General features: G+C 45.7%; 3 protein-coding genes across 4 annotated transcripts in view; 1 reads left to right on the top strand and 2 right to left on the bottom strand.

Moving 5' to 3' along the window:
* Nucleotides 1-2,339, bottom strand: part of cog8 (component of oligomeric golgi complex 8) — an 8,053-nt gene extending 5,714 nt beyond the window's left edge. Inside the window, exons 1-2 of the mRNA XM_061068099.1 lie at nucleotides 1,835-2,339; nucleotides 209-416 (exon numbers count right to left, since the gene is read on the bottom strand). Of these exons, the coding sequence (XP_060924082.1) occupies nucleotides 209-416; nucleotides 1,835-2,163 (537 nt within the window). The 5' untranslated portion in view covers nucleotides 2,164-2,339. The remainder of the gene's footprint in view (nucleotides 1-208; nucleotides 417-1,834) is intronic.
* A 6,933-nt stretch (nucleotides 2,340-9,272) lies between these two features.
* katnb1 (katanin p80 (WD repeat containing) subunit B 1) lies at nucleotides 9,273-18,786 on the top strand. The gene is made up of 19 exons (XM_061067579.1): nucleotides 9,273-9,422; nucleotides 10,352-10,482; nucleotides 10,583-10,700; nucleotides 10,836-10,936; nucleotides 11,057-11,098; nucleotides 11,405-11,488; nucleotides 11,855-11,970; nucleotides 12,102-12,173; nucleotides 12,250-12,400; nucleotides 12,528-12,718; nucleotides 12,999-13,147; nucleotides 14,325-14,375; nucleotides 14,495-14,559; nucleotides 14,659-14,874; nucleotides 15,168-15,317; nucleotides 15,410-15,486; nucleotides 16,838-16,912; nucleotides 17,486-17,602; nucleotides 18,075-18,786. Exons 1-19 carry the CDS (start codon nucleotides 9,383-9,385, stop codon nucleotides 18,214-18,216), a joined length of 2,088 nt encoding a protein of 695 aa, XP_060923562.1. The 5' UTR covers nucleotides 9,273-9,382; the 3' UTR covers nucleotides 18,217-18,786.
* Nucleotides 18,787-19,143: 357 nt separating this feature from the next.
* Nucleotides 19,144-23,926, bottom strand: part of kifc3 (kinesin family member C3) — a 34,254-nt gene continuing 29,471 nt past the window's right edge. For both annotated transcript variants that reach the window (XM_061067565.1, XM_061067564.1), the window contains exons 16-21: nucleotides 23,122-23,245; nucleotides 22,736-22,865; nucleotides 22,408-22,637; nucleotides 22,062-22,208; nucleotides 21,846-21,975; nucleotides 19,144-20,144 (exon numbers count right to left, since the gene is read on the bottom strand). In XM_061067565.1, coding sequence (XP_060923548.1) covers nucleotides 20,122-20,144; nucleotides 21,846-21,975; nucleotides 22,062-22,208; nucleotides 22,408-22,637; nucleotides 22,736-22,865; nucleotides 23,122-23,245 — 784 coding nt within the window. In that variant the 3' untranslated portion in view covers nucleotides 19,144-20,121. The remainder of the gene's footprint in view (nucleotides 20,145-21,845; nucleotides 21,976-22,061; nucleotides 22,209-22,407; nucleotides 22,638-22,735; nucleotides 22,866-23,121; nucleotides 23,246-23,926) is intronic.

Raw genomic sequence — 23,926 nt, forward strand, 5'->3', positions numbered from 1 at the left:
GGTCCAGGTCTTATAAAAAATGTCTTTCTCGACCTTGAGGGAAAAAGAGATCTTTTCCATAACATAAATCTCATACACAATTTCAATCCATTCATCAAAGGTGGGAGGGGCCACTTTTAACCATAGAACTCTCGTCATTTTCAACCCTCCTGAGTTTTCAGGTCTGCGTCTTAAAAAACAGAATGGAAGAATCTTCTCTCAGACTGACCTGGATGACCGGGAGCGAGGCGTGTTTCTTCTCCAGCCTCTTCACGTACGCCGCCAGCTCCAGAGCCTCCTCGTAGTATCCGTTCCGGACGCAGGTGTCCATGAGCTGAGGGATCTCCAGGATCTCCAGGATCTCCGTGTGTCGGTTCAGGGTCAGGCTGTTCATCCGACGACTGGCTCCGATGTCCTCCGCCTCCTTCACGAAGCTCCTGGACAGAGAGAGAGAGAGACCCGGCGCTGAGCTACAGGACGAACTCTGTGACTCCTGGACGTTTCAGTGAAGGATCCAAACGACCGGGTTCAGAAGCTCAAAGAGTCGGCTCATCTATGTAAGTTAGGAAAGGAAACTTCCTAACAGTTCCCAGCAGATGCTGAGTGTGTTGAAGTCATGGTGAGAACTATGACAGTACATGGACCTGTAACCACAGTGTTGTTAGAACCAGGATCAGAAGTGAAATGTTCCCTGATTCTTTATCTCCAGGTTCATTTATCAGCTTCACTTTAACTGAAGCAGAACTGGGACCAGGTGCTGGTCTGGTTTCTGGAAACACTGGACGTCTCAAACCTGTGTTTGGTGCTGCATTCATTTTATTTTCATACTGATGTGGACTAACTAACTGACTAAGTAACTGGCTTACTGACTGACTTAGTAACTAACTGACTAACTAACTGACTAAGTAAGTGGCTGACTAGGTAACTAACAGACTGACTGACTTAGTAACTGACTAAGTAACTAACTAACTGGCTGACTGACTTAGTAACAAAGTAACTAACTGACTGACTTAGTAACTAACTGACTAACTAGGTCACTGACTGACTGAGTGACTGACTAAGTAACTGCCTGACTAGGTAACTGACTGACTGACTAAGTAACTAACTGATTGACTAGGTAACTGACTGACTAACTAACTGACTGACTAAGTAACTAACTTACTGACTAGGTAAATGACTGACTGACTGACTAAGTAACTGACTGACTAAGTAACTGACCAAGTAACTAACTGACTAGGTAACTAACTGACTGACTTAGTAACTGACTGACTAACTAGGTAACTGACTGACTTAGTAACTAAGTAACTAACTAGGTCACTGACTGACTAAGTAACTGCCTGACTAGGTAACTGACTGACTGACTAAGTAACTAACTGATTGACTAGGTAACTAACTGACTGACTTAGTAACTGACTGACTGACTTAGTAACTGACTGACTAACTAGGTAACTGACTGACTAAGTAACTAAGTAACTGACTGACTAGGTAACTAAGTAACTGACTGCCTAAGTAACTGACTAACTAAGTAACTGACTGACTAAGTAACTGACTGACTGACTAAGATACTAACTGACTGACTGACTGACTAAGTAACTGACTGCCTAAGTAACTGACTAACTAAGTAACTGACTGACTAAGTAACTGACTGACTGACTAAGATACTAACTGACTGACTGACTGACTAAGTAACTGACTGACTAAGTAACTGACTGACTAGGTAACTGACCAACTGACTGACTGACAAAGTGTGAATACTATGATGACACGGGGACCCAGGGGGGGGTGAACCCGGGCAGGACCCCCGAGGAGACCCCTCCTGTCCGGGCAGATACTCTCTCCTCAGACAGACACCGACCTGCACTTCTCCCGGAAGCCGGGCAGCTTGTCCAGCAGCCGGGACACGCCGCCCTCCACCCGGCCGAAGTCCCGGTAGATGTGCTGCGTGCAGTCCGCGGTGCGGATGAAGGTCTGGTAGTTGGAGAACGCGAGCTCCCGGGTCTGCTGCAGCACCTGCGCCCGCTCCTCGGCCAGCCGCTCCGGCTCCCGGCCCAGCTCCTCCAGCCCGAAGGAGCTGAGCTGGGACAGGTAGGCGGTGAAGTCCGGGTTGTCCCTCCAGCTGTCCGGGAAGCTGTCCCGGAACACCGAGGCCAGGATGCTCTCGTCCTCCACGTCCACCGCCGCCATGTTGGACGGACAGGCTCGGCCGGAAGTTCCCTCCGGAGGTTCGTTTGTTTGTCGAATTGACAACAACGTGTAAATTAAAAAGACGCAGATTTAACGTGAAGGTTTAAAGATTTGAAATTATCGTCCAGTGATCTCACAGCGGAGCTTCTTCTTCATGGTTTGTTTTTCCTACCCGAGCTGGAGGAACCCCGCCCCTAGCCGGCATCTGATTGGTTTAGGTTAACAGAAAATGAACGATGATTGGTTAAGAGCATCCGGGTCAGCCAATCAGAGACAGGATAGGGGCGGGGAAACAATGAGTTCTTCTTCGGGGCTCATTCATTGAGAAGGCTGCGGTGTTAGCACCATCTAACGGTCACTGGGTGTCAGTACTGTTTAATAAAACTGTTTTTAATTCAAATATAAAATAGATATAATTCACCTCTTAGGTTTTCAGTTTTATATCAGGAAACAATTTTTAATATTTAATGTTTATTTTATACAAAATCAACAGGTCACCAATTTTTGTTTAACAACCTTTTAACTTAGTATGATTGAGATAAATAATAATAATTCTCTTAAAATGTGTTTTACTTTGATAGTTTTCAGAAGAAACATGTTAACACGGGGTTGTGCACTATAACAAACAGGAACATACAAACATAGGGCTGTTTTACAATAAAAAATTATATAAATATCCTGTAGAATTTAAATATATTCAAGGTTTTAACACCTCAATGAAAAAATGTCCTTCCTCAAAACCAAATACCACATTTCCCCCAAATAAGGAAGTGTAAAAACATATATGATCAATAATAAACTAACAGAGGTCAACAAGACGTCACAGAAAATTCAGTTTGTGTTTATGTCCTCTTATTATTACTCAATATTATTATGTTCTGACGGTGGAGTCCGTGAGGATCAGGTCAAACTTTCTTATTAAAAAACTTTAAAGTGCATCCACCACTTCTGTGATTCCGTTTGTTGCTGTTAATAAAGTTGCTTGTGACGACAGCGGAAGTAGCTGCTCGGTCTCGCTGTTGCTCAGTTGCTAAGCTACAGCCGAGGAGCACCGGACTGTCACCAGGTCGTCGGCGGCCGGACGGACGATCAGCGGCCGGTGCAACGCTCCCGCGGCCCGGGGTTCTGATGCTCGACCGCCGCGGACACACGGAGGAGGAACCGCTCGCTCCGGCGGCAGCTAGCTCAGGTTAGCTCGCAGTGCTAACCGGGTTTAACGGTGCTGGGCTAACGGTAAACAAGCGGAGAACCTCCGGGGAGGTCCGGTCAGCTCGTCCACTCGTCCCCGGCCTCCGGTGAAACGAGTCCGGGATAAATGTGTGTGATGCTCGCTAATCTGGCTCTAACAGATGTAGCTTAGCATCAAGCTAGCTGTGTGGATAGAGGGGTGTTGCACTTGTTTTGGTGACCCGGCACATCCCGTGACCTGCATCCGAGTTCCAGTCTCTATCGTGGTTCGCGTTGTTTCCGGTGACTCGGTGTCCAGTTTATTAGGAACACCTGGCTGAAGCTAACTCCAACACTTCGGTAATCAGGTCAAATGTTTCCCTCTGTCAGACACGTGACACCTCTGAGTTTACGAACTTCAGCTGCATCACTTTACAAAAACACTTGTTTGTGTCTCACTGTTAAACTCCACCCACACTTTGTGTAGGAGAAGACTTCCCTGTTGTCAGTTTGCTTTAATGTCCCAGTGTCAGTGGTCACAGGTTCCTCTGACGTCTGTTTCCCAGGTGAACGATTTATACGATCTGAAGAGAACCAATGCTGGTTTAATTAAAGACAAATTAATTAATTACGTCTATATTTGTCTTATTGAGATGAGATGAAACTTTATTGATCCAAACACCGGGGACATTCAGCTGTTACAGCAGCAGCAGGTCAGAATGAGGTAGACAAGCAATAGAATAAAAGACAACTCAATACAAATTTCAAATACAACTAGGACTACGTTGTAGCACTGACGGTCCCGAGCACCCGCACATTGAAGTCTGTTGCGGTCGGTGGAGAGAGCGATCGATGACCAAGCGCACGTCTCCGCGTTGCATGCGTTTTGCGCTCTGCTGCAAAGATAAACGCTTCACGTGATGTCAATCCTTGCCTGCTAATTTCTCATTACGGTCCACGCTTCACATAGCACATCACACTGGGAAGATTTTCTGTAAATCGAATGTTGCCAGTAGGTGGCGCCATCACTATTATTACGTACAGACTAATATACCTGTTCAAGTAGGCGCCATGATGTAGCACAAGCAATTTTGTGTCAATTGGACAATGTTACCACAACTTAATATTCACTCTGATCAGTAGATGGCGCTTTGACCCTGAACTAATTTTAATATATGGAGCTGTTCAGATCAGGATTGTGATCCTAGCTCAGTAGTTCGGAGCCGGTTGGATAATGTAGAGTGGATTTACAAAGTACTGCTTCCTTCGTTTAATGGCGAATCAGTAGGTGGCGCTATAACACTGAGGAAATAATGACAAATAGAGCTGTTCAGGCTTAGTCTCTGATTATGAGACAGAAGTTTGGTGTTGATAGGACAATGCACAGTGGAGTTATGACAACATCGTTTCCTTTGGCGAAGGACGATACGTCGCCGCACATCAATGTTTACACAGTTTGAGGAAATGTCACAATTCTGACCATGATCCAATGACTTGACTTAGCTGTTTTGCACACAGGAGCAGTTCATCAAAGTATAAAACATGTCACTTCCTGTAGCCAGCAGGTGGCGCTGTGATTGTAAGTCTTGTGTGTCTTCAGGCCGGGACTCTTGTCTTACATGTCTAGTTTGGACCCGATTGGACCAAATATGCCAGAGATACAGAAGCTCGTGTTTTGATGGCGTGTAATCAAACTTTGACGCCACGCCACGGTCACACAATGTGATGAAATCAAATATACTGAGGAAGTTTGTATCTCCCTCTTGTTGAGATGACACTCCCAGAAGTTGAAGTTGATCTGATGAAATCCGTACGACACGTTCGTCAAAGTACAAATGTGGAAAATGGCCAAAATAGCCATTAAAGTCAAAATGACGGGCTTCCTGTTTGGTCTAGCATATCTATCCAAGAGACGTATTTGTTTGTTATGAAAAAACACATGTCCCTGTAGCTTTTTGTAGATGTCGGCCAATTGTAGTGCCGGGGCTCCCCTTTAGGGGGCGCTAGTCAGTTATTTTGCCACGCCCCTTCCTTAAACCATCTGAATGTCTGCAGGGGGGGGGGGGAGTTTTCGCCCTGAAAAAGCCCCAAAATGGAAATACAAGTCCTTCGAAATACAATAGGGCCTCCCACCGCTCGGGTTCTTTCAAACATATTCATGTCAGTGTAATTATAGATTTCTGTCTTTACAAAGTGAGAACTAAATACGTGTGATAAAGGAAGGTCGGTGTTTGATTGACAGCTGATCTTTGTGCGGAGCAGAAACGTCACCACGACGAACTTTGATCAACAAACATGGAGACAAAAGAAGTTAAAGATTTACACACACAATCTAAATCACTGCTTTAAATGACTCGAGTCTATTTGAGTTTACAGAACTCAGCTGTGTCTCCAGGACAACAAGCCCTAACTCCAGCATAGAGCGGCTGAGTGAATGTGGTCTGGACTCTATGGAGGAGAGTCATGGTGTCAGAGACGCTGTAGAAGGACAGAACACCTGCTCTGTGATCCAGGTACACTCCTAATCTGGAGGACACAGTAGTGAACACTGAAGTCCTGATGCAGTTGTGATCAAAGATCTGTCTATTTCCACAACCAACTAATGACCAAGATGTATCATTGTTTCCAAATCCATATTCATGCGAGTATCCTACTCTGCTGATATTCTTGTATGCGACTGCTACACTGACTCCTCCTCCCCCCACCTCCACCTCCCAGTAACAACGTCCAGTCAGACTCTCTCTACTCAGGACCTGTTCCCACTCAGTGAATCTGTCTGGGTGATCAGAATAAGACTGTACTTGTCTCATATGTGTTACTTTTCTCTTTCCCTGAGATAATAACAGCTCCTTGTATACAGCTCTGTCTCTGGTTGTCGGAGTAAAACATCCACTTGAGACACAATCTGTAAAATCTTTGTCCTTCTCCTACTCAGAATGCGCTGTAGTCGACCTCTGACCTGTGACACAGCTGCTGTCACATCCTCAAAGTCCCTCAGAGGAGGGATCCTGATGCTGGATGAGTGTGTAGATCCACTGAGTGGTGGCAGTGAGGGGTAGTTGTGTAGAAGCTGGTTGTGATCCTCTGTGTCTGAGAGCTGCTTCAGTTCTTGGTCTTTCCTCTTCAGCTCAGTGATCTCCTGCTCCAGTTTCTCCTGAAGCTCTCTGACTCGACTCACTTCAGTTTCCTGCCGGGATTTGATCTGCTGCTCCACATCATAGCTTCTTTTCTCCAGCATACGGATCATCTCAGTGAAGATCTCCTCACTGTCCTCCACTGCTTTATCAGCAGAGCCATTGACGGCCTCCTCCTCCTGTTGAAGCAGCTTCACGTCTTTCTCTGTGTCCTGGACTCTCTGCTGGATTGTTTGTCTCCTCAGCCCGAGCTCTCTCTGCCTCTCAGTCCTTTCTGCTGCAGCTGACACTGTGTCATGGTCTTTATGTTCCTCCACAGAGCAGAGATAACAGATACACTGCTGATCAGTGCGGCAAAACATCTTCATCACCTCGTCGTGACGAGAGCAGATGTTCTCCTGGAGCTTCTCCGAGGGCTCCACCAGCTTGTGCTTCTTAAATGCAGCGGACTGAAGATTAGGCTGGAGGTGTTTTTCACAATAAGAGTCCAAACAAACCAAACAGGACTTGAGAGCTTTCCGTTTTCTCCCAGTGCAGACATCAGAGGCCACATCTTCAGGTCCAGCAGAGCAGTGATCAGCAGGAGCAGCTTGGAGTCCAGTCTTCTTCAGCTCCTCCAGTGAAGCAGCTGACATGGTGTTTGTCTCCAGGACCGGCCTCGGTGTGAAGGTCTGTCTACACTGAGGGCAGCTGTAGCTTCCTCTCTCCTCCTCTTTGTCCCAGTGAGTGTTAATACAGCTCTTACAGAAGCTGTGTCCACAGCCAGTAGTCACCGGATCCTTCAGTAGATCCACACAGATCCAACAGCAGAACCTCTCTCTGTCCAGGTGGTTTTCTTGCTGCTCCATTTCAGCTGCTGCCAGTGACTGTAGAAAAGTTTCAACTCTGCTTCTCCCTCTCTCCTTCACTTCCTCTTTTTCCCACGTTTTAACACTCTATTGAAGAGAGCAACAGTATGGTCTTACCTCTCCTCAGCAGCTGCTGTCTTTATGTCAAAGCGGTTAGTGGAGAGAGTGATCAATGATCAAGCGCACATCCCAATAGTGAAAACTTTATCTAAATCGAATTTAGTTTAAAAACGAGGGTTACCTTCTTTTGGCAGTAGGTGGTGCTATCGCTATCACTATACTAGACTAATAGATCTGTCCAGGTCAAAAACACTCTTTTCTCTCTTCAGATCGTATAAATCGTTCATTATCTAAGACATCACAGGATTCTAACATCACTGACACTGTGACATTAAAGCAAACTGACAACAAAGAATTATTTGCTTAATGAATCCTTTGAAGTGTTCTTTTATTTTAAAGCTGTATATTGTAAAGCAGCTAAGAGCAGTTCATCAAAGTTTAAAACATGTCACTTCCTGTAGCCAGCAGGTGGCGCTGTAATTATGAGTCAATATTGATTTGGATCCGATCAGGGCGGGACTGTGTATGTGTGAATGAGGTTTGAGGCTGAAAGAACAATGCTCAGAGGAAATAAATCCCTTTTTTTTGGGAATCATCAAAACGCCACGCCACGGTCACATCGTGTGATGAAATCATATCCGAGGTAGTTTATATCTCCATCTTGTTGAGATGACATTCACAGAATTTGAAATTGATCTAATGAAAGCCCAAGGACAAGTTCATCAGACTTATTTGTTTGTCATGAAAAGAAAAATGTCCCTATCGATTTTTGTACATGTCGGCCAATGTTAGTGCCAGGGCTTCACTTTAGGGGGCGCTAGTCAGTTATTTTGTTACGCCCATTCCTTAAAAACATATTAATATCTTCAGGGGGGTGCTGTTGTTACACAAATGTATTTTGAGGGAAACTGAAGCATGAACACTGAAGTTACAGCAATTTCGTGTTTAACGGCGAATTGATGAACTTTGACGCCACGCCATCAATATAGCGTTTGAGGAAAAGTCACATTAACAATGTCTGGAGACCCATTAGACACAGTTTGACATGGTTGCAGTCAGTGATGAGGAGGAATACTTCCAAGTGTTAGATGTTCCAAAAACAAGACATTTCCTGTTGCCACCAGGGGGCGCAATGATTTTAATTCATAATTTCTGTGTAGATGTCATCAGGCAAGGACTCTTGTCTTACATATCTAGGATGGATTCGATTGCACCATGTATATCTGAGATACAGAACATCGTGTTTTGATGGCGTGTAATCAAACTTTTACACCACGATCACATCGTGTGATGAAAACTCGAAATTCGAGGTAGTTTATATCTCCATCTTGTTGTGAGGACACTCATCTCCGTATGAAGTTGATCTGATGAAAACCCTGGGACAAGTACGTCGAAGAAAACATTTTGAAAATGGCCACTAAATCCAAAATGGCGGGCTTCCTGTCAGGTTTTTCCCATCGCACCTCTACACTTTTCTTTTTTTCTAGTCATGATACACCTGGGCTACGATTTTTGTGAAGATCGGTGAAAGCTAACTGAGGGGCTTTTCCTTAGATGGCGCTGTTGAGCCATTTTGCCACACCCATTTCAATTTACTCCAGAATACAATAACTTTTTAGGGTTTTGAATTTCCTGCAAAGTTTGGTAAGAATTTGAGCGTCTAGGCCTGAAAAAGCCCAAAAGGGAAATACAATCCTTTGAAATACAACGGGGCCTCCCACCGGAGGAGCTCGGGCCCGAATAAAGTGTGTTAAATAATGGTAATTCCTATGATAAAATAAACAAGAATATGTAAAAATTCCAGAAGATAACTGACAAATGAGGGGCCGTAGAACATCAGAGCTGCTCGGACGTGCACAGTGAACATGTGTGTTTGTGTGTTTGTGTTGCTGTAGGTGGACGAGAGTCTTCAGAGTTGACGAAACCCTGACGACTGATTTTGAAGCTCGACTGAATCCGGGAGTTAATGTCGACAGCGTCCAGCGTCTCAAACAAACCAGTGTGACCAGTATGGCGGCTGCCAACTCCACCAAGATCTCATGGCGACTGCGTAAGTGCTGATTCATCCTCTTTGTTTCCGACTGAGCTGAACTCTCTCCTTTTCACTCGAGTGTTTGATTGAACAGCAACTCACTTCACCTCATATACCACAAAAACTTTAACTTTCAATTCAGCCTCGTTCACAAGTTAATTTATTTATCCATCTTCTGCTGCTGCTTATTCTGAGAGTTTTTGTCTAGTGGGTCGCTGTAGTACAGTTTATGACCTGTGGGGGGAGCTGCAGTCAAGTCAGCAGCAGAGACAGAGACGTGATCTGAGGATCAACAACAGATAAAGTGTAGAACTGAACATAGATTTATATATAAAGACTAGATGTCTCGTTCGACGGAGCCGGACGTCCGCACATGGCGGCCATCTTGCTAGGGGGCAGCTCGCTCACCCATAACATTGTGTTGGTAGTGTTAAATAACCATAACTTGCTCAATTTTCAACCGATTTTTAAACGATCTGGTTTGTTTTAAACGTCAGAGATGTAGTTATGACACTGCATAAATTATTCATTCTTTTTAGAAGATAACATAATTATTCATAAGTATGCCTTGTCATATCTACATCTCTGACGTTTATAACAAACCAAACCGTTTAAAAATCGGTTGAAAATTGAGCAAGTTATGGTTATTTACCAACACAATGTTATGGGTGAGCGAGCTGCCCCCTAGCAAGATGGCCGCCATGTGCGGACGTTCGTCTCCGTTGGCCGGCAACGCAGACGAGACATCTAGTCTTTATATATGATATCTATGGAACTGAACATATTCTTGTGTCAATCAGAGAGGACATGACTCATATCTGCCCCCTAGAGGAGATACACTGCATGTCCTCATTAAGTACACAGACCGTCATGTGAAAGACTCGTCTACAGTGTCCAGTGTCCTCCGGCAGCTCAGGACTAAACGTGTCCCTCCTGTTGTTGTGCAGAGGAGTTCGAGGCTCACTCCAGCAGCGTCTCCTGTCTGTCTCTGGGACAGAGCTCCGGCCGCCTGCTGGCCACCGGGGGGGAGGACTGCCGGGTGAACATCTGGGCCGTGAGCAAAGCCAACTGCGTCATGGTGAGAGAGACAGCGTCCTCACTGCAGCACCACACTGCAGCACCACACTGCACTCATACTCATTACTGTGTGTGTCTGTGTGTGTGTGTGTGTGTCTCAGAGTTTGACGGGTCACAAGAGCCCCGTGGAGTGTGTCCAGTTCAACGTGTCCGAGGAGCAGGTGGTTGCTGGTTCCCAGTCCGGAGCAATACGAGTCTGGGACCTGGAGGCTGCAAAGAGTGAGGCCCAGTTTGTGTCTGTGTGTGTCTGTCTGTGTGTGTGTGTGTCTGTGTGTGTGTGAGAGAGAGTTTTTTAGATATAAGTTTGTTCTTTAGTTAATTAAAAGAACGACTGTGCTGTTTGATCTCCTCCAGGTTTAAGGACTCTGATGGGACATAATGCAAACATCACCAGTCTGGGCTTCCATCCGTACGGAGAGTTCCTCGCCTCCAGCTCCATGGACACAAACATCAAGGTGTGTGTGTGTGTGTCTGTGTGTGTGTGTGTGTGTAAAATATGTGTTTGACAATGTGTGTTGTTGTTTTCTTGATCTACATTAATTGCATGTTTATTGGTTTAATTTGATCCCTTTCAGCTGTGGGACGTTCGAAGGAAAGCATATGTGTTCAAATACATGGTAAGAAGTTTGTTTGTTTGTCTGTTTGTTTGATTGTTTGTTTGTTTGTTTGTTCAAAGACAGTATTTAAATGTTTGTTCTTTAAACATCGAGGAATCCGCTGAGTGATACTCAGTGTGAGCATGTCCTTGTGTCACATCAGCTTCTAGTCAATTATTCTTTCTTTAACTAAACCAGAACTTTGTCAGCTCTGTTTCCATAAGTCTCAGGTTGTTTTTGTTGCATGAAAGAAGTCACAGCTGATGAGGATTTCAGAATAAAAGCCTTTTATTGTCTGTGAAGGATAAAGTTGTGTTTGCGTCTCAGGGTCACACGGAGGCCGTCAGGAGTCTGGTCTTCAGTCCCGATGGGAAGTGGTTGGCTTCGGCCAGTGACGACTGCACCATCAAGGTAGAAACTGGTCCCGACTCCCTGCAGCTGCTGTCACACCTGAACTCATCATCTCGCTCCTGCTGCGTTCCTCATGTCAAAGACAAACTCTGGAGAAACGTTCATGTCTGAAAACAGAAAACCCGTCGGTTTGTGTCGACTGTTTCCTCCGAGTTTCAGTCTCAGTCTTAACAGATAGAAACTGTAAAAGATATTTTGTAAAATGGATTCCTGACAGCAACTTGTACGTGGGTAGATCTGTGTGTGTGTGTGTTTGTGTAGTTATTCCTCCTGTACGCACACAGAGGACAACTCAGACCTTGTTTGAGACTGTCTCCATGTTGATGCCATGTTGCTCACCTGTGTCCTGGTCTCTCGTGTCCTCAGCTGTGGGACCTGAACCTGGGTAAGACCATCACAGAGTTCAAATCTCACTCAGGCCCCGTCAACATCCTCCAGTTCCATCCCAACGAGTACCTGCTGGCCTCAGGCAGCTCCGACAGGTGCGTCCCCACCTGAAGCCGACTCCTGATCCATCAGATTTCACTTTGTTGATCCTGTTGAATCCAGATTTTATCAGTTTGAGTTTGTTTGTGTTTTGATTCATTTGTGTGTGTTTGTGTGTTTGTTGCAGAACCGTCAAGCTTTGGGATCTGGAGAAATTTACCATGATTGGTTCGATGGAGGGAAACACGTCTGCAGTCAGGTGAGTGAAGCAGGTGAAGCTGGAGTATGACCTCTGACCTCTGAGCCCTCCCCTGACCTCTGACCTGTGTTTTCAGGTGTGTAAGCTTCAGTCCGGACGGCACCTGTCTCTTCAGCGGTGGCACGGACTCCCTGCGGGTCTTCGGCTGGGAGCCTGACCGCTGCCTGGACGTGGTGACGGTCGGCTGGGGCAAAGTCTCTGACCTGGCAGTTTGCAACCAGCAGCTGGTGTGTAGCGCCACCTACAGGAGGAGAACCTCCCTGATCGTGATAGAATCAATAGCTCACCTTCTTCAGCCTTGAAGGCTCCAGACTCACGAGCCGTTTCTCTCTCGTTCTTCTCGTCCTCCCTCAGATCGGCGTGTCTCACCAGCTCTCCAGCGTGTCGTCGTACGTGGTCGATCTCAAGAGGGTGAAGAAGAGCGGCGGCTCTGTGATCAAGGGAATCATCCAGGACTACAAGCCGCTCACAGAGCCCAGCGAGCCCAAGGGAGCCGCTCTGCGAAAGAGCTACGACAGACCCACGACCACCTGCAGCTCCCAGAGGTGATCACACGCACATCTGTCACCACCACACTGGTGCTGTCGAAAATAAATATATATTTATAGTTTTTGGGAAAATATTAAGGTATAACTTTGTTATGAATTTGTTATAAACTGAAATAGATTAATGTAATGTCGTGATAACGGCCACTAGCTTCAACAAAACCTGAACTGACGTGACAGACTTTATTATTAACATAAAATACGTTTCACTCAAGAAAACTGAAACATGTCGTGACATCACTTCACATGTTATAACGTCATGATGTGGTGATGTCATCAGGGTGAAGCAGAGGTCCGACACTGAGAGGCGGAGCCCTGAAGGTCAGAGGCGGAGCCCCAGCGAGGACGAGGCTGAGGAGAAGGTGTCGTCGGCAGAGATCCACAACGCTGAAGACTTCAAGGAAATCTTTCAGCCCAAGACCGCCATCTGTAGGTCGACTGTCAGCATCACACCTGCACAACTAACCAACCCTGATCAGTATGGGTGCAACGATTAGTCCACGTCGTCGACAAAAATCGATAACAAAAATACTCGCCGACGAATTTACTCGTCGATGAATCGTTGGTGACCTCATAGCGCGTGTTTCTCGTGTCGCGCAGCGGAACTAAACGTTGTTTTACCGGAGGTGCTGATGGAAGCAGCTGAGGAGTGAGACATCTCGCTTCCTTCCTATCTCTGAAAGTTGCGCATGTGCAATAGCGACAGAACACGGTCCGATGTCGGCGTAGGGTTAGGGTTAGGACCTGCTCTCCACGGAAGCAGGACACGTGCATGTGAGGAGGAGGAGTCACGTGTGACTTCGTAACGGAGACGATGCGGACTCGCCTCTGTCAGATGTTATATAAACACGTATATACCTGTGCGCAGGATTCTAGCATCCATTACAAAAATATGGTTTAAACTTGTTTTTAACGAGTTTAAAAGCGAAATGTTATCCTATTGCCTGACAAACGTCTTTTTTTAATCACAATTATTTAGTCCGAAGAAGACTGTAGTTTCGTTTGTTGATGTTTTTATTAATGTTATTTTCCCTGTCCTCTTTGTTAACACGAAAAATGGATACTTGATTTTTAATTTATTTTTAGTACCAGCACTTGGCCTGTTCTTGGTTCACAGTAAAAAGGGAAACTTGAATTTAAATTAATTAAGTTTATTAATTAAGTTTATTAAAAGACATTTTTTTTAATGAAGAATCGATCTTTATTGTCTTTATTTTCAGTCATCACATGCCTCGAACAACCTCAAGCTAAATTTAAAAGCTGCTTGCTAAATAATAGCAATTGAGAATTTGTGTCATTCATAATCTGATTAATCGTTTCAATAATCGGTGACTAATCGACTATCAGAATAGTCGTTAGTTGCAGCCCTACTGGTTTTATTTTCCTGCACGTTTTGATTCTAATTTAAGCTTCAATTCTGTTTTTATTTTTTTATTTAATTTGCCAAAAATATAATAGAAAGAGATCAATATGAAGTTCTGTGATGTTTTAAGGTTTTCAGGAAAAATTCAACATAATTAGTTTTACTCACTTTGATTATTATTCGTGAATTCAAGACTCAATTGAGAAATTCAAAGCCTCATTAACGACTCTTGTCTCTCTTCAGCTCGGACTCCTCCCAAAGTGTCGGAGCCTTTTCCTGCTCCTCTAGAAGACGGTGAGTGTTCTTCATCATCTTCCTCTTCCTCACTCTGACCACAGAGCTGGTCTCCGTGACAACCCACTCACCAAAGTAAAAGCACAGAGTGATAAATGATGTTTTGTTCCTTCCCTCAGAGACGATCTTGGCCATCGGGCGCCAGCTGAGGGACATGACGTCTCTGTTTCCTGACAAGCCGCAGGTCGGTGACCTCACGTGACCTCACGTGACCTCACGTGACCCAACACGGGTTCAGCTTCTTTCCTTTGTTGTGTGACAGTAAAGTTTTGTTGTGTTGAAGGCTCCTCCGCTGGCGTCCTCGACTCCCGTCCAGAGGGTGGAGCCCACCGTCGTCTCCAGTGCCAAACATGCCCCCCCGCCAGCAGGGGACCCCGCCGACCCCCGCCCCCCCGCCGCTCAGCCTCGCAGCACCACAGCGAAAACCAAACCACGACCAAAAATCATCCTGAGCACCAGGAACGAGCCCATCGGACTCAACGTGGACGACTTCCTGTTGGTGAGGAAACATCACGTCCACGGAACTAGAGTCACTGACTATTCTTTAACTTTGAACTTCAAAATTAAGATAAAGTTACACAAGTAATTTGAATATATTTACCTTTTTCCTGATGTTCGTGAATTTGTTTCACTTTGGGTCAATTTCCCATGTTTCAAAAAACAAACACTGATCCTCCAGTAGAATGAAACATTAAATACAAAACTATGAGTCTATGAAATTAAAGGGTATATATATATATTTTCGTGAGGATGTATCAGATAGAAACCTAAAGGTGTCTCCACGTTCCTCAGCCGTCCCCCAACAACCGACCTGGAGCTCTGAGCGACGACGAGGTTCTGTCTCAGATGAGAAAAGGTCACGACACCATGTGTGTGATGCTGAGCCGACGCAACATGAACCTGGAGACGGTCCGAGCCGTGTGGAACCGAGAGGGCGTCAAGGTGACGTTCATACAGACCGGCTGGGACTAAATATCTAAAAACAATTACTGTGTATATTTATATCTAACCTTCACAACACGATGTCCTTGCAGAGCGCCATGGACGCCGCTGTCTCCATGAACGACTTGTCCATCGTGGTGGATCTCCTGAACATCCTCAACCTCCAGCCGTGAGTCACACACACACATCACCCTTTTTCTCGTTTGGCTCTCTCTCCCTCTCCTCCCCCTGACCTTCCCTGCTTGGCTCCTCCCCCTTCGTCTTGTCTTGTCTTGTCCTATACTTGAGAGACTCTCTCCGCACCGCTCTACGAACTCAAAATCATGGATTTGATCAGTTGGTCTCTCAACGCTATTGACACCGTCTTCTCGACGAGAAACTCTGTCTGTCCTGCCGGGACGTTCGCAGCTGGTTACTCGAGGGACGCGAGGGACAAGTGGCGTGTGGTGTGCCTAGCGGCCCTTTCCGTGGAGGACGTTGAAGACATCTACCTATTCGGAACCATGATTACAGGCTTCCTGCTGATTGGATTAGGCGCTGCCCTGGTTTATCGGAAAAGAATTGAAACGGTGACAGCTGTCAAAAGCCCCTTGAAGCTGCCCCTGATGATTGATGGGCTGGGCAGAGCTGCTGGCTCTCAGACCGCGGCTTATAAGCGCCAGATGGAAAACATCATGGAGAAGCTCACGGCTCTGCAAAGGAAATCGGATCGATTCGGAGACCTGGTGGAAAAATTGGAGAAAGTGGAGAAAGAGTAGACGTGCAAATTGGAATGTGGCTACTTGCAAGTCAAGGCCGTTGCTGGAACATCAACTCCCCTGAAGAGCGCTGCTGTGAGACACTCTTGCTTTCCCTCCCCCCCCCCCACAGACACCTGTGGATTGTTGTCCCTGTCTAGGACCTTATCGAGGCTGTCTCCATGGCAACGACAATCTTGCGAACTGAGAATCTGTCTGATGTGGCCTAGGTGAAGGCGACAACACAGGCCTACTTATACACAAACTTTACATACACACACACGTACATACTACACACAGATATGCATCCCCCACACCCCCCATCCCACGCCTTCGCCTGCTTCGTACCCCCAGTGTGACAGGCGGGTCTGGGACCAGCGCCCTCTGGCTGCAGGACCGGATGGCTGCTTGTCAGGCTGGCTCACCTCCATCCCCCCCTCCCCCCTCCCCTTTGCAAGTCATGTTTAAAATGTTTGTGCTTATGTGCTGAGATGTTTTTTCCCACACAATCTTTCAACCTTTCTCTACATTTCGTTGCCTTTGTACCTGTACTCTGTGTAATGACAATACATTGAATCCAAAATCCAAATAACAAGGTTCTAATCGATTATAACATCACAATATTATTTTTGATCACGTTTCATTTATTTAACCTCTGAAACTTCACAGTCAGTAGTTTTTGATTCTATGCAGTCGTTACTATGGCGACAGAGGAGAGTCTGATATCGTTTCCTTCTTTGGACGTTTCCTGCACTGATTGATTTTTAACGATTCATCTTTCAGGTCTTTGTGGAAACTGGATGTTTGTACGACGGTTCTTCCTCAGATCGACAAACTGCTGCAGAGTAAATACGAGAGGTGAGAGACGTTTCATATTTTAATCTGTAACATGTCGGGTTCTACTTTCCTCAAAGGGATGTTTTCAGTTTTCTGACCCAAATAATTTACTTTGTTAAATGATCAAAAACTGAAAATGAAATAAGGAAAATCTGTAAATTTAGGTGAAGAGTTTTTTATGAAACAGATTCATGTCTCATTAGATAAAAGAAAGGTTTACAACACCAGAAGGGGGCGCCAAACAATTCATCAAATAATTAGTCTGGAGATGAACTCATGTCACATACTCTAGACGACCTTTGATGAGTAATTGCTCACGACGCATGTTACTGGAGTCCTCCACTAGATGGCGCACCACAGAACTGAGACTGGTTATGGAGCGTCCGGGCCATGATGCGTACAAATACACGTAGTTAAAAGAACGAACATCTCTGGCCTCGGAGCCGAAGTTTTAAAGATATGATCCAACACGTTCAAGCAGGAAACAAATCTTTGCTATTTTAAATTTAAAAAGTTTAATTTCTGTACATAACTCATCAAAGTCTGATTTCTGCCTGACGACACTAACCGACCAATCCCCATCCTCTGTGTCAGCTACATCCAGACGGGCTGCACGTCTCTGAAGCTCATCATGAAACACTTCTGGTTGTTGATCTCGGACACGCTGCGGGCGACGCCGTCGGTCGGAGTCGACATCACACGAGAGGAGCGGTGAGTCGGAGAGAGAATCTGATCAAAGCTGTTTGAATGTCTAATGAACCAGGTTGAACAGATCAGTGCTGACATCAGCTTGTGTCTCCACTGCAGCTCAGTGTTCTGTGGCTGACGCACAAACTGACCAACAACCAATCAGCATCTTCTCAGACTTCTTCCATTCTACTACTTTTTAGACACAGCCTTTTCAAAATAAATCGATCTGTCCACTCCAGTGTTTTGGCTGCGTCAGCGTTTCCAAACATCTCCGTATCGGCCCAGTTTTCAAACTAAAATACGACCAGCAGTGTTTCTAAACTTCTGTTTTAGTGGCTGTAAAACTCTAAAACTAATGTGGACGCAGACGTGTTATCGTAGATTTGTGTGGTTGAAGCTTTAAGACAAAGTCATCGTATTAACACTTTGTCGTTTGTTTGTTGTTGCGTATTGATCCCTGTGAAGTGACCTGATGATGTTTGTGTTGCCGCAGACTCCAGAAGTGCCGAGCGTGCTGCAAGCAGCTGAAGAACCTCAGCAACATCGTGAAGAACAAGTCGACTCAGGTCGGGCGTCACGGCAGCACCTTCATCGAGCTGCAGCTGCTCCTGGCGCCGCTCGACGACTCGCTCTGAGCTGCAGCGAGCGTCTCACTCCAGCTCATCCAAGGATCAGCTGATCAGCAGCAGGGCGGAGCCGAGATCTGAGGAAACGATTCCGACACAAATCCAGCAGCGTCTCGCCGAGTGTGGGAAGAAGAAACGCGTGAATGAAAGTGTTGCTTAAAGACGTTAGTCGTCCTGAAACTGACTCAGAGGAAATAACTTTGACTTCTCACAATCAGAGAAGAGGGGCGTGGTCACTGCTGTCGGAGTCGGAGCCGACGACTGAAACAAAGGTTCGTCCGAGACGACGCTACACAAACGATCGGAGACGCAGAACCTCACGGGACCACGAGTTATTTATCAAGATGTTTTTCTCGTCCCAGAAAATGAAAACTGATTTAAAAATCACGAAAAAGAATATTTTATGCAGCAATGTTAAAAGGAGTTAGACACTAGAGGAAATGTTTTCTATCATGAGCAAATCTTAGCAAAAAGACGAGAAACATTAGCTCAAAACTGTGTACGCTAGTTTTTATGCTAAGATAAGTTTTGTTAATGGTAATTTGTCAATAGTTATTTAAATAAAGATTGTATAAAACAGTCTTTTGCCTCTTTGTTCTTTCGGTGTATTTCTTACTGACGTAGTTTAATGACGATTCTGGCGTCATCATATACAATGGAATCTTTCAAACTACTTTTGACATACTAAGAATTTTTTTGTATTTTAATTGCGTACAATGACGTTAGCGTTTTTATGATCTACCATGACACACAATGCAAAATCACGTTCACATTTTAATGAGTTATGATTTATTTGGATGTTTAACATCATAGTGGGTTTTCAAAGATGCTTTTTAATGACATACTAGTTTTTTATACTCTGATGTTTGTGTTTTGATGACATCACAGCTCTGGATATGTTCCTCCAGATGTTTCCCAGTGACGAGCTGAAGCAGGTTGGTTTTGAAGAGTTTATTAAAAAGTGAATACAAAATCCAAACTGTAGAATTTTACAGTTGGAGACAAAGCAAGCAGACGTGTTCATCATCAGCTCAACAACACACAGCAGCTCATTGCGTTTCTAAGCGTTTCCTGTTCTCTACAACTAGCGGTTCTCCTGCATCACGTCAAACTCAGCACACGTCTGTTCAGTCGGAGGTCGCCTGTTGTTTCCTACAGATGTTTCCTACAGATGTTTCCTACAGTTGTTTCCTAGAGAGGCGACGAGACGACAGCAGGATCACACCGAGAAGAACCAGTCGAGGAAAGAGAAGACTCGAGTCTTTGATTTCAACGAGCTGAAGGAACATGACGTTTTTCTTTTAAGCTAAAAATCATCCACAGGAAGAGAAGATCAAAAACAATCGTGAACACGGGTGAGGGTTTGTTCGTGTTGCTCAGCGCGGCGTCAGTGGAGTACCCTGGTCGGAGAGGGAGGGGCCTAAAACAAGATTCATCTGGGATTCAAGAAATCTTCCTTTTAGGACAAACCTCAAATATCACACATCCTGCATCATCCGTCAAAAAGAAAAAAGTCTAAATAAAAAAAAAAGATTAAAGCATATCAAACATAAATATATAACCATTTTAATGCATATATTATAATCAACCACATCTGGAATTGTGGGATAGAAAATAACCTAAATTTATAAAGTGCAATGTTACAAAGAAATAAAGGAAATACTGTGATTAGAAAGCATGTTCTGATTTTTGGAGGATGAGAAAAGATTCAGTTCAGTTTCTCGGAGAAGAAAACGTTTGGCCGGGTTCTCTGCTGAGTCATGGAAACTTCCCATCAGCCTTTGCTCCTTCTCTTTCCACCAGTAGAGGGCGGTAATACCTCCAGTGGTGACGCGATGGTAAAATCCTCAGGGTGTTGGCCGACACCCCCCCCAGTCAGAATCGGGCGTCCCACAGCGCCACCACCAGGTCGCCTCAGGCCGTCAGCTTCAGTCGTCCTGCAGAGAGAACCAGAGCGTCAGTCACATGACACGTCACATGACACGTCACATGTCCACACGTGTCAGAATAAATGTGAAAACATGTTTTTCATTTCTGTGACAAAAAAAAAAGAAAGTATGATCGCAGCCCTAACGACGTCCACACGGTGTCGCTGTTGCACATCCAGACAGTGTTTTCAGATTTATCAGTGAAGACACGGAGTTAACAATCCCACAATCCTCGGCTCATCAGCAGGACGACCAGCGAGGCCACAGAGCGGGGGGGGGGGGGTCAACTCACTCCCAACGCACACACTGACGTCACAACGAAAAGACAATTCAACACACACACACACACAGAGGGTGAAGATGATTGGTTCGTCGGACTCGTGACTCAGTGAACGTGTCGTTTCCTTGTGACCTCACGGATTCAAACAGGCTCTGCAGGTTAGAGGTGGGGGTGGGGGGGGGGAGGGGTTAGATGGGAGGGGATGGGGGAGGGGAGGGGGGGGCACCATGCCATGCTGAGCGCTTCCATGCCAAGCCGTCCACCAATCAGCATACACCCCAACCTACCTGCCCACCGTCCCCCACCAATGGGCTGGCACTGTCTACCTGTCTGTCTGGAAACCAACCAATCAGATCGCAGTGTGAGGACACAGAGGAAGAGGAGGAGAAACAGCTGATGTTTGTTTATCATCATGGACTCAGTAAAAGGGAAAGTTGTTGTTTGTTTGTTTGTTTGTCTGCAGTATACACACAAAAAGGACTCAACACATTTCCTGTAAACTTGGTGGAAGAAGCCATAGATATCATATATAAAGACTAGATGTCTCGGCCAACAGAGTCGAACGTCACCACATGGCGGCCATCTTGCTGCAGGCGGCTCGCTCACCCATAACATTGTGTTGTAGTGGTGCGTACCTTAACTTAAGAACCATAACTTGCTAAATTTTCAACAGATTTTTTAACTGTTTGGTTTGTTATAAACGTCAGAGATGTAGCTATGACACTGCATACTTATGAATAATAATGTTATTTTTCTAAACAATTTAATAATTTATGCAGTGTCATAACTACATCTCTGACGTTTATAACAAACCAGACCGTTTCAAAATCGGTTGAAAATTGAGCAAGTTATGGTTATTTAAAAAGTACGCACCACTACAACACAATGTTATGGGAGCCGCCTGCAGCAAGATGGCCGCCATGTGGTGACGTTCCATTGGCCGAGACATCTAGCCTTATATATGTCTATGGAAGACGCTGTGTTTGTGTGTGTGTGTGTGTCTCATAAATATCAGTCCCCTTTTCTTCAATATCCATGAATTATTCCATGAGAAAAATCTAGGAAAATGGAAATTTATAGAAAAGGCATCAATATTAAAAGAGGTTCAAAGTGCAGAAATTTACTGGTGAAATAATCTTAGAGCTTAGTCAAGGTTTATCTGCAAGTTGTCAGGGATTATAGATGATCACATTTTAAAATGTACTTCTTTTCTAGAACATTATCGGGACTTTTTGGTTTAAATAGAGATTTCTTTAAAAAGTGAATTGTCTTTTAAAGTTTGTTTGGATCATTAATGAATAAATCATTATATTTAATGTCTAGCTCATTATTTCCACAATGTGTGTGTGTGTGTGTGTGTGTGTGTGTGTGTGTGTGTGTGTGTGTGTGTGTGTGTGTGTGTGTGTGTGTGTGTGTGTGTGTGTCTCTACCTGTGGACAGCTGGGACTGGGACCTCCTGCGGGAGCCGCTCGGGGTTCTGGAGGCGGAGGAGAGGGTGGAGCCTGCGCTGCTCGCCCGGGAGATGGGGAGAGGGAGGGGGGTGATCGGGGGGGAGTCGAGCTGAGGAGGAGAGGTCAAAGGTCAGAACATGGACAATAGATAAGGAACCAGGTGACATCATCCCGTCACGTTGAAGTGGGCGTCACCTCGATGCTGTCGTGGGTCGGCGAGGACGAGGTGGACGAGGTCTCGTGTCGCCGTGACGACGAGGAGCTGAGCTCGATGCTGCGGACGCGCTGAGCGAACTTCAGCGAGCAGACCGACTCGCTCATGTTGCTCGACAACGGAGAAACCTGGACACAACACAGAGTCACTTCCTGAAGGAAAACACACACACACACACACACACACACACACACACACACACACACACACACACACACACACACACACACACACACACACACACACACACACACACACACACACACACACACACACACACACACACACACACACACACACACACACACACACACACACACACGTTACCTGCACCATCATCAGCGTCTTGCTGTCTCCGCTCAGCGAGTCCTGCAGCAGGTAGGTGAGCCGGGAGTTTCTGAACGGGACGTGGGCGTGTCTGCTCCGCAGCGCGTTGATGACATCACCGAGCGCCGACAGAGACTTGTTGATGCACTGAGCCTCACGGAGACGACTGCCCTCCGCCCCCGACTTCCCGATCCGCTCCGAGCCCGCCAGGTCCACCAGGTTCAGTTTACCTGGACCAGAACGCAGGGTGAGTGATCTGTGTGTGTGTGTGTGTTAATGTGTGTGTGTGTGTGTGTGTGTGTGTGTGTGTCTGTGTGTGTGTGTTTACCTTGTGTGCGGTTTCCAGTGGCGGCATTGAACCCACACACGGTGATGATGAGCAAAGCGTGTGAGCGAGAGCTGTGTTCGTTCAGGTTGGTGCACGCCGTCGCTCTGTTCATGTGACCCAACTCAAACACCTGAGGACAGACATACACACACACACACACACACACACACACACACACACACACACACAGACACACACACGGACACACACAGAGTAAGACAAAAGTAAGAGCTATGAAAGTAACTAAAATACGACCCGAGTTTTCAAACTAAAACGAAACCAGCAGCGTTTAAACAAGTCTCTGATTCAGAGGCTGGTAAACTGCATAGTGTGGACACCAGGCGTAGCCATAGCAACAGTGAGGACGCTCAGCAGGACGCTCTCACCCGGTTGATGTCCTCCGGGCTCTGCACAGGGAACTCAGTGAGCCCGGGGACGTAGAGCTGTCCGCTGCCGTCAGGATTCAGCTTGATGTCCAGTTTGTCCGTGGGGTTCTCGCCCAGCAGGTCCCTGAGGGGCGGGAGACACGTTGGTTACCATGGCAACAGTCAGTCAAAGTGGTCAGGGCAGTTCTTCAGAATATGAAGACAATATTTAAACTGTTTATAAGCTGGTCTCCACCAGCCAGAGCAGCTTCAACCCTCCTGGTTGTTCTGACATCAATATCACGATGTCACCATTACTTTGAGATCAGTTCTTCTTTGACAATGTGTTTTAAGGGGCCAAGGTAACATTGACCTTTGACCTTTGAACCAACTTTGCAGAATCTCCTTCATTGTGTAACAACCTGAAAATAAAATGCTTCCGGCCACCAGGTGTCGCTGGTGCGGAGGAATAATGAGAATGTCTGTGTGAATCTGATAATCTCAACTTCTGTTTCGGCCAAAAACTTGTATCCAGCGTCCAGATGTTCTCTCCCAGGGGCTGCACCCAGATGTTCTCTAACACAACAGCTGGACAGACGAGGATAACATCGTTTAACATGATCCACCTTTTACATAACAACAGGGAATCTGTGCTACACACACACACACACACACACACACACACACACACACACACAGACACACACACACACAGACACACACACACACACACACACACACACACCCACTGGAAAGGCAGGAAAGCCACTGAAACTACTGAGGCTTGACTGACAATGTTTGGATTTAACTTATGAAACAAATCTTT

The sequence above is a fragment of the Limanda limanda genome, chromosome 3, assembly GCF_963576545.1.
Source record: "Limanda limanda chromosome 3, fLimLim1.1, whole genome shotgun sequence".
Classification (NCBI taxonomy): domain Eukaryota; kingdom Metazoa; phylum Chordata; class Actinopteri; order Pleuronectiformes; family Pleuronectidae; genus Limanda; species Limanda limanda.

Bases quoted from the DNA above. Each gene is read 5' to 3' on its own strand.
- katnb1 (XM_061067579.1), top strand. From the start codon at position 9,383: ATGGCGGCTGCCAACTCCACCAAGATCTCATGGCGACTGC. The intron at 11,971-12,101 runs GTGCGTCCCCAC...TGTTTGTTGCAG, and splicing joins GCCTCAGGCAGCTCCGACAG to AACCGTCAAGCTTTGGGATC. The intron at 17,603-18,074 runs GTGAGTCGGAGA...GTGTTGCCGCAG, and splicing joins GACATCACACGAGAGGAGCG to ACTCCAGAAGTGCCGAGCGT.